General features: G+C 38.6%; 1 protein-coding gene across 1 annotated transcript in view; it reads left to right on the top strand.

Annotated features, from left to right (window-relative positions):
* The window catches only part of cunh2orf76 (chromosome unknown C2orf76 homolog), a 48234-nt gene extending 32747 nt beyond the window's left edge, over positions 1 to 15487 (top strand). Inside the window, exon 7 of the mRNA XM_055022366.1 lies at positions 15105 to 15487. Coding sequence (XP_054878341.1) covers positions 15105 to 15181 — 77 coding nt within the window. The 3' untranslated portion in view covers positions 15182 to 15487. The remainder of the gene's footprint in view (positions 1 to 15104) is intronic.
* The last annotated feature ends 1594 nt before the right edge of the window (positions 15488 to 17081 follow it).

A 17081-nucleotide genomic window follows, 5' to 3' on the forward strand; every position in this document is an offset into this window, starting at 1 on the left:
CAAGGCATTTCAAAGTGCTTTACATCATAAACACAAAACACAAAGGCATGCAACATAGAATAAAATACCAAGGTTTTTTTTTTTTTTTTTTTTTTTTTTTTTTTTTCCCCCTTCCCTTTGACACGGAATTTAAGCGCCTGTTACCGCCGGACTCCGCCGTCCGTTTAACCACGGGTATTCGCCGGGCCCCGTTGCCCACAACAGGAAAAAAAAAAAAAAAAAAAAAAAAAAATTACATACATATCCACAAAATCAAATCCATACATATTACATTTCAAATGCAACTCTAAACAGGTGCGTTTTTACTTGAGATTTGAAGGAAGTCAGGGTTTCTGCTGTTTTACAGTTTTCTGGAAGTTTGTTCCAAATTTTTGGTCCATAGATGCTGAAAGCTGCTTCTCCTCTCTTGGTTCTGGTTCTGGGGATGCAGAGCAGACCAGAACCAGAAGACCTGAGAGGTCTGGAAGGTTGATACAACAACAGCAGATCTTTGATGTATTGTGGTGCTAAACCGTTCAGTGATTTATAAACTAACAACAGTATTTTAAAATCTATTCTTTGAGCTACAGGGAGCCAGTGGAGCGACTTTAAAACTGGTGTTATGTCTCTATCTTCCTGGTTTTAGTGAGAAACAGGAGCAGCAGCTTCTGGATCAGCTGCAGCTGGAGGATTGATTTGTTGGACAGGCCTGTGAAGACGCTGTTGCAATAATCAATGTGACTAAAGACAAACGCATGAATGAGTTTCTCTAGATCTGGCTGAGACATTAGTCCTCTAATCCTGGAGATGTTCTTCAGGTGATAGAAGGCCGATTTTGTTACTGTCTTTATGTGGCTCTGGAGGTTCAAGTCCGAGTCCATCACTACTCCCAGGTTTCGGGCCTGATCGCTAGGTTTTAGTTGTAATAACTGAAGCTGTGCATTGACCCTAGATCTATAGCTCTAGATCTATAACTCTAGATCTATAGCTCTAGATCTATAGCTCTAGATTGTTCCTCTTTAGGTCCAAAAATAATGACTTCTGTTTTATTTTTGTTCAGTTGGAGAAAGTTTTGGCACATCCACACATTTATCTGCTCTAAGCATTTATTCAGTGATTGGATGGGTTCAGAGTCACCTGGTGACATCGTAATGTAGAGCTGTGTGTCATCCGCATAGTTGTGGTAGCTAATATTATTTCCTGTTATGACCTGAGCTAGTGGGAGAATATAAATATTAAATAAGAGGGGTCCTAGGATTGAACCTTGGGGTACCCCACATGTGACCTTTGACCTCTTTGATGAGAAGTTTCCAATTGAAACAAAGAAATCCCTGTTCTTTATGTAGGATTCAAACCAGTCGAGCACCAAACCGGAGAGTCCAACCCAACTTTCAAGTCGATTCAGTAATATGTCAAAAGCTGCACTGAGATCCAACAGAACCAGCACCGTGGTTCTCCCACAGTCCGTATTTATATGGATATCATTGAATACTTTGACTAGGCCAGTCTCCGTGCTGTGGTGAGCACGAAAACCAGACTGGAAAGTGTCAAAGCAGTTGGTCATCATGAGGAAACTATTTAATTGTTTACACACAGTTTTTTCAATAACTTTGCTGATGAATGGGAGGTCAGAGGTCGGCCTGTAATTCTGCAGTAGTGATTTGTCCAGGTTGTTCTTTTTTAACAGTGGTTTGATGACTGCTGTTTTCAAAGCCTGGGGGAAAACACCTGATGTAAGCGATGAGTTTATGATTTGGATCAGATCAGCAGCAATAACAGGCAGGACTTTCTTAAAGAAATGTGTGGGAAGGACATCCAGACAGCAGGAGCTTGAACTTAATTGACTTATGATTTCTTTTAGAGTTTTATAATTAAGTAGTTGAAAATGGGTCATTTTTTCTGTATTTGTTTTGTTTTGGTACAGCAATGGTTCTGGCTTTGAAGTTGATGTACAGATTAATCCTCTGATTTTTTGGATTTTCTCTGAAAAGAAATCAGAAAACTTATTACAGGCAGCATTAGATTGGAGTTCAGGTGGTAATGTCACAGGAGGGTTTGTGAGCCTGTCAACTGTTGCAAATAAAGTTCGAGCATTGTTGATGTTTTTGTTTATGACATCTGCAAAGAAAGCCTCCCTTCCATGTTTTAGTGTTAAGTGATAGTTACGTAGTTTTTCTTTGTAGATGTCGTGATGAACGTGAAGTTGAGTTTTACGCCATTGTCGTTCTGCCCTGCGGCAGACTTGTCTTGCAGACCGAACTATTTGTGCATTTCTCCATGGAGATTTCTTTCTACCAGTCAAAACCTTTACTTTAATTGGGGCAATGGAATCAATGATATATGAAACTTTAGACTGAAAATCATCTAACAACTGATCTACATCATTACAGTTTAAGGGTGAGGAGGAAGAGTAGATTTGATTAAATGTTTTCTGTGAAAGAACGTTTTGTGACAGTAGCTGTTTGTCCAAGTGGGTCAAAGAATAAAGAACCTTCAAAGATAACAGCGAAGTGATCCGACAGGGCGACATCAGTTACAGAGACATTGGAAATATTCACACCCTTACTGATAACCAGTGTGTGTCCTTGAGTGTGTGTTGCTTGTTTAACATTTTGTGTTAAACCAAAATTTTCTAAAATATCAGAGAGCTTTTTTGCTCCTCTGTTTTCGGGTTTGTCCACATGAATGTTAAAATCACCAACAATTATTAAACAATCATAATCAATGCATATGAGAGAAAGAAGATCATTCAAGTCAGTAAAGAAATTTTCCACATATGCTGGAGTTTTGTATAAAGTTAGTGTCAAAGTTCGTTTGAAGCCTTTAACCTGAATTCCAAGATACTCAAAAGATGTGAAATGACCGAAAGAGATTTTACTACAGTTTATGGTATTTTTAAATATAGAAGCCACGCCTCCTCCTTTTTTATGTTTTCTATTCTCACTTAAAAAATTGTAGTCAGGAGGCGCTGATTCAATGAGTACAATTTGCTCATTATCGTCATTCAACCATGTTTCTGTCAGAAACATAACATCAACATTATACTCAGTGATGAAATCATTAATTAACAGAGCTTTAGCACAGAGTGATCTGATATTTAAAAGAGCTACTTTAAGTGGCTTGGAGGCAAAAAGATTTTCAGTCTGAGGTTCCTTTAGGCAGGGGATCACTCTGAGGTTTGAATTAGGACCGCTGTATTTCATATTTCTGGTTTTTGTAAATTTTCTTGTAGTGATCCGGACAGGTAATGTCCTGTTCTGCAGAACCCGGGGGCCAGACACATTCTGGATGGAGACGGGTGTAAAGATAATATCTGGTCCCCGGCCTCAGACCTCAGAAACGCAGAGTGATGGATCCTCTGGGAAGTCAGGGGCAGGTGGCTTAAATGTAGTGAGGTCTGTAACGTGAGTGCTAAGGAGAGACGTGCCGAGGCGAACCTGTTGATTCATTCCATCTGTAAATTTAAGAAACTCTGGTCCGGAAGACATTTCTTCATTGGTATCCATTGAATCCTGTGAATGCTTGGAGGAGCAGAGAGGGAGGGGGGAGGAGCAAGGGAAGCAGTCGCTCCATCTCCAGTCGATTTATCAGCTTGTTTTGGAATATCGTGCTCCTGATCCGGGGAGCGTTCCATCCTAGGCAGACATCCTTGAGCCTGTTCTTCTGACGCGATGATCCTGTTGCTGTCCTTGTTGATAAAATAAAAAAGGTTTGCAGCAAGTAGCTTTATCACATGTTTATTAAGATTGCGTCCTCCTCTTCCAAAAAGGAGAAAGCGCTGCCAATAGATCCAGAGGTTATCGATGAAGGTCACTGAGCTGGTAGAGCAGGTTTTAATCAGCCATTGTTGATCGTGAGCAGCCTGGAGTGTTTTTCATCTCCCCATTGAGGTGATGGAATTGGACCACTGAGAAATAACTTCATTCTCAGTTTTCCCATAGTGTCCAGAAGAATGTTAAAGTCCTTTTTTAGAATCTCAGACTTTTGCTTTGCCAGATCGTTGGCTCCAACATGCACAACTAAAGTCTGAATATCTGGCTGATCAGTGGTTAGAGAGAGCAGTTTGTTGGTTAAATCAGATACAGTGTCACCAGGAAAATACATCACTCTTGTTTTCCTTGGATTGCAAACGTCACTGATTCCCTTTACTGCCTCATCTCCAACAACAAGCACTTTTGGGTTACCTTTAGTTTTCCTGGTGGTCCATTTGTCCTTGGGAGCTTTGGGGGATCGATGTGTTGGTCTTGCCTCACTGTTGATGTTTGAAGGCGAAGTTTCACTCAGAGGCTCAGGCTGGAATGCAGAAAATCTGTTTTTCAGTGGGATTCCCACAGAGTCAGAGTGTTTTGAGGCTCTTGCTGGTTGCTTTGTCCGTGGGGTCGGTGGAGGCGTTTTGGTTGCAGCTGCTTGTTTGTCTTTCTTTGGCGGAGCAGGTGTTGAAGTTGAAGGTGGGTTTCGGCTCAGAGCCGGCCACGCTGATTCGTCCAGGTGCGGGGTTCTCCCTGATAATCGTCTCATCGGATCCGCAGTGCGAGACTCCCGTTTCGGCTTGGCACCCAGAGCGTTCCAGGGTGAGCTGCTCGGTGCAGGGCGCACGACCTCTCCGTTGATTTGAGGAAGAGTTGTTTCATTTCCACAAGTAGCGTTGATCTCAAAGTTCACCTCCAGTAGTTTAATCTTCATTTCTATAAACTGAAGTCGTTGTAAAATACTGCTCATGTCCTTGGGGTCAGCCGGAGGCATTTTGCCCTGGTTTAACTTGGAGGTAAAGAAAAGTAAGGTGAAAATAAAAGTAAGAAAATCCCCCAGTCCTTAGGTTTGGAAAATCCAGTTAAGACGTCAATAATGTAAATATAACTATAAAAACTGTCGCCTTAAAATTAAAAAATAATTCACAGGCAGAGTTATCAGTAAGGACGAGAGAGAGCAGGATAAGCTGTTCCTCCTTCGGCAGTCAAAGCCCATCATCAATGTTACAGGTGTGCAGGATGGTAATGAGGACCAGCCACCAGACAAAGAATTCCCTGTTTGACCAAAGACCAAAAAGAAAATGAAACATTCCCCAACAAAATTAGGCAAGTCATTTTTGTTACTATTTTCTCCAGGTGAAGGGCGGAGGGCGGGGACAGGCAAGTGGGGAAGGGGGAGTAGAAATCAACATCCACCAGCTAAATAACACATTATGTTTTAGACAACTAAAAACTGGTGTTAAATCTATTTATTAATGAACTTCTTAAGTTTATTCTTAAATAATTTTGAATGCTCATTAAGTGAAAAGATACATTCATGTACCTAAAACTATACATTAAATGATGCATTTTGAATAACAACAGGTTGTATGATTTTCTGCCAAACACATATTTGATCAGAATGATTTTGTTCAACTCTAGTCATTATGTAACTTGTAGTAAGAAATAATTGTATTGCACTTTACAACAACAACCAGTCATGTTAACAAGACATTTCTCTGCCAGCCTACCATTCTGACAGTGTGCAGCAAGGGATATTTTTGGAATGGTATTTAAATAAACGCTGAGTTAAGATCACATTACATTTTTGATTTATTTTTGTTCCCTTTTTTAAGGGACCACAGCGGATTGAGTCATCACCCACTATGAGAATGTCCAGAAGAGATTCACCAAGTTTGAATTCATGGAAAGCCTTTCACCACGGTTAACACTGACCACAATCATTGCAAGAATAGCTATTATTTCTGAGCATTTTCAGACACCTTTAAAGATCTGCTTCCAGGAAATTAAGATAAGAAGAAGATCTCCCTGTTATCAGAGTGTTACAGGAAGAATATAACGAAGGAGATGGCTGACCTGATCAAAGCAAAAAATGTCAGGACTGTTAAAAGAACCTATTTTCTTTAGTTAAAGAATAAGTAATTCTGTTTTAGTTTTTCAATCAGTGTTTCAGTTACAATATGCTGACAGGAAAACCCTCTATTTGAAGAAAAAGTTATCTTTTGTTTTATTCCAATGTACAAAGGGTTTGTTCTACAGCTATGATGTAGTTATAAGTAGTCCAGTGTTTTCCACTTCACTTGATTTAAGACTTAATATCATTGACTATGTTAATATAGCATTTGACGCTGTAATGACAATTAGTGATATCTTTATAACTGTTCCTACTTTTTGTTTTTACATTACTTGAGGTCAGAATTAATATTAATGATACTGTAATAGCACATATTCATAACTGGTGCTACTTGTTCCACTTTCTTTGATGTGAAAGGATTTATTAATGACTGTTAAATCATTTGATAGTGTAATAAAGATTAATATTATTGGTCCTATTTGTTCCACTTTATTTCATTCAGGGGGAAATATTAATGACTATTTTGTTAAAACTTTTGACACTATAATAACATGACAAATGATTCTAGGTTAATGTCAAGTTGTCATAACAAAGAAATTTTGAATGATGTCAACTTTGTATTAAAAGTGTAATGATTTACCAAATGGCATTTTATGACAACAGTCATAAATATTCACGAAGACTTACTTATGTTCATGACAGGTGTTATGTCATGTTTATGACGGTGTCATGTCAGTCTTATTCACACCCCGTCAAATAATGTGTTGCCATTAATTTTCATATATTTAAAAATTGTGGAGAACTAATGCACTGTAAAGAACTTTATAATGTGTAAATGTGAGAAAATCAATCTTAGGTTAGAAGTTTGTCACATTTTACAGCCAAATTTGAAGCCAACTGTAGCATATATAATTTTAGTCTTCTTTTTTTCTTTAGAGATCTATTTAGGGTGTCAGTTATTTATAGCTGCTTGTCATAAAATTAAGATGTCATGAAAGCATTGCTTTAAATCAGTAATTCCATTCAAAACGTGAAGCTTGTATGTTGTATTCATTCATTACATCCAAACTGAGATATTTCAAATGTTTATTTCTTTTAGTGTTGGTGATTTATTACGGACAACTAAAAAAACCTCCAAATTCAGTATCTCAGAAATTATAACGTGAAAAGGTTCAATATTGAAGACCCCTGGTGTCACAGACTAATCAGCTAATTAACTCAAAACACCTGCAAAAACCTTTAAATGTTCTCAGACAAGTTCTATAGGCTACATAGTCAAGGGGATGACTGCTAACCTGACATTTGTCCAAAAAATGACCTTTGACACCTTGCAGAAGGAGGGTAAGTCCAAGCACATTCATGGAGAAGTGAAGGGAAGGAAAAAGTGTACAAGAAACAGAGATAGCCACACCCTGGAGAGGATTGTGAAACAAGGCCCATTTGAAAATGTGAGGGATGTGGTTTTCAGCTGACACATTCTTCTTGTTCAAGAGTGGATTGATTTTAAAAGAGGGCTCAGACTGAGTTTTCAGTTCCAACAAGTCGAACTGAAGGTGCTGAACTTTTGTGCTGCTATGGAGTTATCGCTATTTTTGTCTTCTTTTAACTGGCATGAATGTGTAATGTACACTCAATGGTCCCTTTATTAAGTACACCTTGCAACTATCGGGTTGGACCCCCTTTCACAACTACTCCTTCGTGGCATTGATTCAACAAGGTACTGGGAACATTCCTCAAAGAGTTTGGTTCATATTGACATACCATCACGCAGCTGCTGCAGATTTGTCAGGTGTACATCCATGAGGCAAATCTCCCATTCCACCACATTCAAATCAAATTCAATTCAAAAATACTTTATTAATCCCAAAGTGAAATTAGATGTTGTAACTCATTAATTTAGACTCTTCAAAAAGTTATTGAAGGTGGTGATGGCTGTTAACAGGAAAGATCTGCAGCAGACTGTACTGCACTGAATCTGAAGAAGTCTATAACAGATGATGCTCGTCCTTCCCAAGATGGCATTGTGAAGAGGATGTTCAGGGTTGTCCATAATTTTCTTGATCCTATGAAAAATCCTTCTTTTCATAATAATTTCCATAGTCGTCCCCAGAACAGAACGAGCCTGCTTTATCAAACTGTTGAGTCTTTTAAGTCCCTGGCTGTGATGCTGCTGCCCCAAAAAATGACAGCAGAAGAGATAACACTTTCAACAACAGACTTATAGAAGATCTGCAGCATCTTTCTGCAAACCTTGAAGGATCTTAGCTTCCTCAGGAAGTGCTGTTGCTTCCAGACAACAGACTGGTTGTCTGGACACCAGTCTGTTGTCCAGATGAACACAGAGGTATTTATGTTTCTCAACCACCTCCAATTCTTCTCATGATGGGAATAGTTTCTCCTAAAATCTACAATGAGATGATTGCTCCCTCACCGGCATGGTGAGGGAGCAATCCACCAGATCTCCATACTCAACCTCTTGTCCATGTCTGATAAACCTGACAACTGCAGAGTCTTCTGACTATTTCTGTAGATGACAGAAATCAGACGTGCACACAGTGAAAGGAATGTTGAGAGTACAGTTCCCTCTGGTGCTCCTGTGTTGCTGACCACCTGGTTAGACATACAGTCCTTCAGTCTCACAAAGTGCGGTCTGTTTGTCAGGTAGTTATAAATCCTGACAAATTGTTGAGACCTCCATCTTTATCTCCTGGAGCTTCTCACAGAGCAAATCAGGCTGAATTGCATTGAATTCACTGGAGAAATCAAATAACATGATCCTCACAGTGTTGCCTGCTGTGTCCAGATGACAGTAGGTTTGTTGAAGCAGGTGTATGATGACATCATCAACTCCAACTCCATGATGATAAGCTAACTGCAGGAGGTTTTGATAAGTCCTTACCTGCTTACTCAGGCAGACCAACAGGAGACCCATGATGTGGTTGAAGAGATGTTGCAGAATCCGACAGAGCTGGACCTGCAGCCTTGTTCTTGTTCAGTCTCTCCAGCTGCCTCTTCACCTGACTTTGAGATCCAGAAAAGTGGGAAGGGGCGGCAAAGAGAAGCAGCATCTCCTGATTTGGTTGAAGTCAAAGCTTTGGAAGAAGAGTCCATGACTCTAATCTTGACTTTGAGCATCCCAAATATGCTGTGTTGGATTTGGATCTGGTGACTGTGAAGGCCATTTGAGAACAGTGAATTCATTTTTGTGTTCTGGAAACCAGTCTGAGATGATTTGTGCTTTATGGCACTGCGCGTTATCCTGCTGGAAGTAATCATCAGAAGATGGGTTCACTGTGATTGTTAAGGAGTGGACATGGTCAGCAACAATACTTGGGTAGGCTGTGATGCAAAATGATACAAGATGCTCAAATGGTACTAATGGACCCAAGTAAGCACCACCACAATCAGCCTGAACAATTGATACAAGGAAGGATGGATCCATGCTTTCATGTTGTTGACATCAAATTCTGACCCTACCATCCAAATGTCACAGCAGAAATTGAGACTCATCAGACGAGGTGTTACCCTGCAACCTTGGGTGGCAGAGTAATGTAATAGAAAAGATCTTCCTCCAACGTGTGATGCTGTGACACAGAAAAGATGAGACACGCACGTTAAGTTCTCATCAACATCCAACGGAAGATTTATTCTTTTTCATGTGCAAACATACTCCATATTCAGTAGTTTATATCTTTTGTCATTTTAAAAAAGTACATGAGTTTGTTTTCAACTATTTTAACAACTTTTCTTTTACACAGATAAGATATACTTTACTATTTAAGCATCTTATAACTACTGGAGCCTAGAAAGATAAAGTCCATTGAACCCGGTACAGAATAACAATATTTTATCCGTTACAAAAAGAAAAACAACTGAAAAAGGCGCAATGCTCTTTAATGGCGGTCTTGTTACTAACTGACACATTAACGGCTCTTAGTTACAATGTCGTTGGTTCTTGACAAGAAAACGCCATTTTACAGAAAACGATATTAAAATAATGTAATTTATCTGAAAATTGTTTCAATATATACAAAATTCAACAGTTCAACGGAAACTCAACAGTCTTTTAAACGTTTCTCCACACAGTACTCCTCACAAACCGGACAACATGACTCATTAGGCAACTTCCCATTCAATAACATATTCAACTCTCAAAAGTAATCTATATTCATGCATCAAGATACATTTGAACTAACCTGTGACACAGAAAAGATGAGACACACACGTTAAGTTCTCATTAACATCCGACAGAAGATTCATTCTTTTCGTGAACTCAATCTTTTCTATGCCACCAATGGAATGTGCCCCTAGTGGTCATGTGGAGAATTGCATGGACTAACTGAAATAACACTAAATAACTTATTGCAACAAGAAATGAAAAGATACAACATAAAATGAAAATTATTTTTGGGGTGTCTATTTTCTTACTTATTGTCTTTATTTACTAGTAACTTGTTTTTCACCCCTCTACATCAGTAATGATTTTCTAACCTTCTATTGTCCAATTTTGGTGAGCCTGTGCGAACTGTGGCCTCAGTTTCCTGTTCTTAGCTGACAGGAGTGGCACCCGGTGTGGTCTCCTGCTGCTGTAGCCCAGCCGCCTAAAGGTTCAACAATTTGTGCATTCAAAATGCTCTTCTGCATACCTCAGTCATAACTAGTGGTTATTTAAGTTACTGTTCCTGTTCCATCAGCTCCAAGCAGTCTGGCCATTCTCCTCTGACCTCTGGCATCAACCGGGCATTTGCACCCACAGAACTGGAGTTTATTGGATATTGTCATGTTTTCTGACCAATCTCTGTAAACCCTAGAGATGGTTATGTGTGAAAATCCCAGTAGATCAGTGGATCAGATTTCTCAGACCAGCCACATTCAAAGTCACTTAAATCATCTTTCTTCCTCGTTCTGATGCTCAATTTGAACTGCAGCAGATCATCTTGGCCATGTCTACGTGCCTAAATGTATTGAGTTGCTGTCATGTGATTGACTAATTCAACATTTGTGTTGATGAGCAGTTGGGCATGTGTACTGTTAAGAATTAAAAAGAGGAATAACTTGATTTAGCTCGTTAATTAATTCTTTGTCCCGAATTCCTGTGTCTGTGTACGTGTGCAGAGAGAAAAGAGCAATCATATGACGTCAGACTTCAGATATTCAGAGTTTTATCCAGAGAAATTCAATGCAGTTCAGAATGTTACAACAAGCATCTCACCTAATTATCAAAAAGTCCAAGACATGACAAAACAGAGACAAAGAACTGAGCAAAAAGACAAAACAGAAGATGCATCCTCCGGGAAACTCTCACTCAGCACAAAGAGATTCGAACTTCTGCTGTAAAACAAATCATTTATAGAATGCATATTCTCCTCATTTAAATATATGCATTAGGAGGTGTGTTCTTTTCCTTTGTGTGGGCTGTCTTAATGTTAATGTTATTACCTCTGAGACCCAACCTCCAGCTCTTCTCGTACCAGGCTCCGACCTGATTTACAGCGTGGAACTGGAACGTTATCTCTGCCTCAAGATGCTTCAACAAGAAACTAGTTGGTGTTTTTAACCAAGCTTGCACAAAATGTAATGCTAAATAATGACTATAAGTTTGGATCTAATAAGTAACTAATTAAAAACATGCTTAAAGAAATATAGTTAATTCTAATATAGATAAAATTATTTATAAAAAGTTTTAAGATCCTAGTGAACTTTTGAACCGTGCTCAGGAATTTGTTAATTGCCTGGCAGACAGACTCCCTGTCTAAAGAGATCCAAGGAGTCTAGGCCTGTGTTCTGTCTACTCCTCTTTTTAAGAATTTATCTTTATATGCGTTCATAGAGTGAGCCGTTGTTCTAGTATTATCTAAATTTATATGCATTAGAGTGTACTTTAACTTTCTATGTTATATTTCATATGTATCAAAAACTATCCTGTGCAGTATTGTGCTAACTTAAAATTCTATTTCAACACCACCTAATAAATTGAGTGTATATTACACAACTTCTCCACTTTTGTCACCTGAAGATGAGCACAATAAACACCATCTATGATGAACTACGGTGGTCATAGTAGAGCCCTGTCACACTGGACATCATCCTCACCAAAATAGTGAGATTCTTCCCTAATAACAAACCCTGGATCAAGCAAATGGAGGATCAGATAGATAAAACTCTAGACAGAACAAATGAGCTGAACACATTTTTCAACAGGTTTAGTTCAGGAACAATGTCATCATCATCCTCTCCTGTCCCCAGCCATACAGACGTCCCATCGTCCTCTTTGGTGTTGTATTTATATTTTTTACTTATATTCTTATTCCTTGCTTATTTTTGCTTAATTTAGGGTTTTGGCTACTCACATTTAGTGTGTACCTTTGTATTTAATTTGTATTTGTTGTATTCTTTTGTATTTTGCTCACTGTGTGCCACTTTTCTGCCTGTAAGCTGCTGGTGACTTCAATTTCCTGAGGGAGTCTTCCCAAGGGATCAATAAAGTACAAGTCTAAGTCTATGTTGTCAAAACTCAGATGTCCTATATTCCACCTCTGTCATGGAGTCTTCTGCTTCCACAAGTTTTCAACCAAATCAGGAGATGCTGCTGCCCTCTTTGCCTTCCTCTCCCACTTTTCTGTGTCTAGAAGTCAGGTGAAGAGGCAGCTGGAGAGACTGTTGGGAATAAGGCTGCAGGTTCAGATGTGTTAGCCCTGATTCCTTGGCGACAACTGACTGTGGGTTTGGGAGATGACCTATTCAAACCAAAAAGGTCTGACTAGCTAAATTTTAATACCAGCATGTACCAGTTTCCTACCACACTATGTCTTTTGATCACTTGATGCCTTATTATTCTGCACTCTATAAGTTGATTGTGATCTGTGGTGAGAGCAGAGAACAGGTGGAGAAAAATCTTAAGAGGTGGAGATTTGCCTTGGAAAGGAGAGGAATGAAGGTTAGCTGTAGCAAGACTGAATAGATATGCTTGAATCAGTGGAGACGTAATGTTACAGAGAGCAGAAATAAGAAGGTGAAAGATTATAAGTACATAGAATCAACGGTCCAGACGGTGTGGAAAAGAAGTGAAGAAACGTGTCCAAGCTGGTTGGAACGATTGGAGAAAAGTATCAGGTGTGATATGTGTAGGAGATAAAGTCCAGGAAACCAGATTGAGATGGTCTGGACACAGGAGAGACAGTGGACACGTTGGTAGGAGGAGGATGAGGATGGAACTGCCAGGCAAGAGACTTAGAGGAAGACCAAAGAGGAGATTTATGGATGGAGTGAAAGAGGACATGAAGGTACAGATCCTTTCCAAAAAATTAGAATGTCATGTCAAAGTTTCCTATAAATCCATTCTAATAGTTAAACTTTTCATAAGTTATAGATTTCAGAGCCCACAGTTTAAGCTATAGCAAGACTGTAGCTTAAACTTTAACAATGAACAACAACTTGTTCATTGTTAAATAATTTGGGCTTCCAGCTCATCAAACCCACAAAAACAGGAGTTCAAAAAATTAGAGCACTCTGAAGAAATCAGCCTTAGTTACTTCTCAGTTTTTGCAGGAAAAAAGAAAGAAATTAAAAATAAAATCTTCAATACTTGGTTGGGAATTCCTTTGCACTAAAAATCACGGCCTCAATGCGATGTGGCAATACCTGGGAGTTATGGAAGCCTAGATTTCCTTGATGCCTTCTGTCAGGTCTTCTTTGTTGTAAGGTAATTTTATTTATATGACAAGGCATTTCAAAGTGCATTGCATGAATTAAAAAGGAAATACAAACAAAATGACAAACCAAAGGAAAGTTCAAAAGAAGGAGAATCTAATAAAATTGGTAATCCATTCCTGTTGAGTTGCCAGGGTATTATTTCTGGATTCTAAGTTTGCTTCTAATCCCTGTTCTGGGTTGCTCAAGTACAAGTGAGTAGGTATTCTCTGGACAATCTAAGTATGCTCTAATTTTGTAAAGTAACAAGTATTTAACAATTTCTAAGTAGTAATAAAAACTAAATGTTCCTGTTCTGGAAGTAATTTCCCTGGATTCTAAGTCTGTTGTAATTCCTTTTCTGGACAGCAAAATGGGAGTCTCTCTGCATAGCAATGTTAAAACATAATCTAAACAGTAAAGAAACTGTTCTATGGGCTTTCTCAGTATGTTCTAAATTGGTAAAAGTAGTGAGTACTCCATAATTTCTAAGTAGAAATAAAAACTAAATGTTCTTGTCCTGGATTCTAAGTTTGTTGGAATTTCTTTTTTGGCTCACAAAAATCAGAGTCTCTGGATAATAACCTCAAAAGTAACCTAAAAGGTAAATGAATACAAAAAGTAAGGGTGTAAAAAGTAACCGACTGGACCCAATCAGTCGTAACACACTACAGAATGATCGGTTACGATTATCACATCTTAGAACGCTGAGCGTTCTAAGATTATCATAAGGGGAAAATCAGGGCAAAAAAATGTGTAGTGTGAACCGGGCTAACAGGAGGAATGAACGATTGCATCAGGTCGATGAATATGGCCATCTCCTCCATTTGAGCCTAATGATTAATTATTGAAGGGCAATATAGTATACAGACTTTATAATCTGTACTTCTGGCTGAATGTAGTTTTTATTTCCACTGGTTTTATGTTGTGTTTAGTTTTTATTCAAGTACATTTTTTGTCCATTTTATTTTTGGTCGTTTTGTTTACGGTATTTAGTTTACCAGTTCCAATGTTAAATGTTCTTCTGAAAATAAAGTTGATCTATTTTTGCAGGATATCGCTTGCATTATTATCTTATTACCATTACATCAGTTTAAAATGGTCTTCAAAGAAAATTATTGTTTATCGCAATAATTTTTGAAGCCGTCGCTCAGCAAAATTTGTTATTGTGACAGATCTAAGCGGGACTTCAGCACTGTCTTGTTGACTATTTGCAACAAAATGTGTCATGGTTGTATGCTCACACACCAATAGCCTGGCATTTGTAAGAGTGCATTTGGTTAGAAACTTTTCTGGAACATATTGCCTGAGTAAGAAAAGCTGCCTGATAAATATGCGTAGCTTGATAACAAGGCGTTGAGCTGCTTAGGCCCTCATTACACAAATTAACATAACAGGCAATCCTTAAATCCCCATGAAAGTTTATGCAGCTTGATTGATCATTCAAAGGGAAAAGAAAAGCATTCCTAACAGATGGGTGGTAAGACAATAAATGTTACTGAGCTCTTTAATAATTGTACAGTTGTGAAATTTTATATGGCAATAATAAATGCTACATATATCACCAGAACAAGTAGATTAGTTTAATCTAAATATTTGACTTTTTTCTCCAGCTAATGAAACAGAAGTGGGATTCTTCAGAAAAGAAGATTATGTTTTCCATAAAGCAAACCCCAAATCAAAATGGTGAGCGGAAGTTTTCAGCTTGGTTCTTCCTGGAACAACAACCAGCAGAACAACCAGCAGAACAACAACCAGCAGAACAACCAGCAGAACAACCAGCAGAACAACCAGCAGAACAACAACCAGCAGAACAACAACCAGGACTTCCATTGTGATGTAAAAATGTGGCTGTTGATTTTAGCTGAAGGAACAGTATGACATTGACCTATTATGTCTCTTTATTAATATGGTATGTCTCTAATACATGACACCATTGAAATGTATATGTTGTGATTAGTTTTACCAATATGTCAATAAACTTTGAATAACTGTTCTTCATTGCTGTGTAAAAGTACTAACACAATACACATAAAGGTAATTTTATTAATATAGCACATTTTCAGCATCAAGGCAATACAAAGTGCGTTATATAAATGAAAAGGAAATATAAACCAAATAACAAACCAAGGGAAAGGGCAAAAGAAGAAAAATAATCTAATGTTGATCTAAAGTATGTAAAGTAGGTGCTCTTGTTCAGGGTTGCTACGTATCCTCTGGTCTTATTCCATTTCTGGGTTAGACGAATAGGAGTATAAAACGTAGCTGCTCAGGTAGGTTTTCTGGATTCTAACCCTAAATAAGTGCAAGTAAGTATCCTCTGGACTTCTGCGTTGCTAGATAAGTATAACTAAGTATTCTCTGGACTTTCAAAAAATGCTCTAAATTTGTAAAATTTAGACACTATTATTATTATTACTTAGTTCCTAAGTAATAATATAAACTAAATATTCCTGTTCTGGAAGAATTTTCTTTTTTGGATTCTAAGTTTGTTCTAATTCCTTTTCTGGTTGCAGTAATAGGAATCTCTCTGCATAATAATCTCAAAATTAATCTAAGAAATATATTTTGGTCTGAACAGTGAGCACTCAAAAGTTTCTAAAAAATAAAGGGAGGCCAATTCCTTTTCTGGATTGAAAGTGAGTACTCCACAAGTTCTAAATCATAAAGTGGAATGAAATAAAAAGAGAAAAGGACACATTATGGCACTTAGCAACATTCAGACAAAATAAAGGGCAACACAAAGACATGAGTAAAGGATGTGACATCACAGGGCTGTGAAACCATGTTGCTCAGCCTCCTGGCAGAAGTCCGATAAGATGCTATCAAGGCATGTCCTTGGGAGCACTCGGATCCACAGCTAGCAAATGTTTTCCCATTTCCCATGGATAACAGGAGGGGGTGATATATATATATATATATATATATATATATATATATAATATATATATATATATATATATATATATATATATATATATATATATAAAGAATTCCCTTCTCACCCCGCGGGTGGTTCTTATCCTCTGAGCTCGGGTCCTCTACCAGAGGCCTGGGAGCTTGAGGGTTCTGCGCAGTATCTTGGCTGTGCCAAGGACTGCACATTTCTGGACTGAGATGTCTGATGTTGTTCCTGGGATCTGTTGTAGCCATTGATCCAGTTTGGGGGTTACTGCCCTGAGGGCCCCGATGACCACAGGCACCACTGTGGTCTTCACCTTCCAGGCCCTCTCCAGTTCTTCCCTGAGGCCCTGGTATTTCTCCAGTTTCTCGTGCTCCTTTTTCCTGATGTTGCAGGCACTTGGTATTGCTACATCTACCACAATGGCTTTCCTCTGTTGTTTATCCACTACGACAATGTCTGGTTGGTTCGCCATTACCATTCTGTCTGTCTGGATCTGGAAGTCCCACAGGATCTTAGCTTAGTTCTCCACCACCTTTGGGGGTGTTTCCCACTTTGATCTCGGGGTTTCCAGTCCATATTCTGCACAGATGTTTCTGTACACTATGCCTGCCACTTGGTTATGTCGCTCCATGTACGCTTTCCCTGCCAGTATCTTGCACCCTGCTGTGATGTGCTGGACTGTCTC

This window comes from Poeciliopsis prolifica, unplaced genomic scaffold, assembly GCF_027474105.1.
Source record: "Poeciliopsis prolifica strain line A6 unplaced genomic scaffold, Auburn_PproV2 SCAFFOLD085, whole genome shotgun sequence".
In the NCBI taxonomy this organism is placed as follows: Eukaryota; Metazoa; Chordata; class Actinopteri; order Cyprinodontiformes; family Poeciliidae; genus Poeciliopsis; species Poeciliopsis prolifica.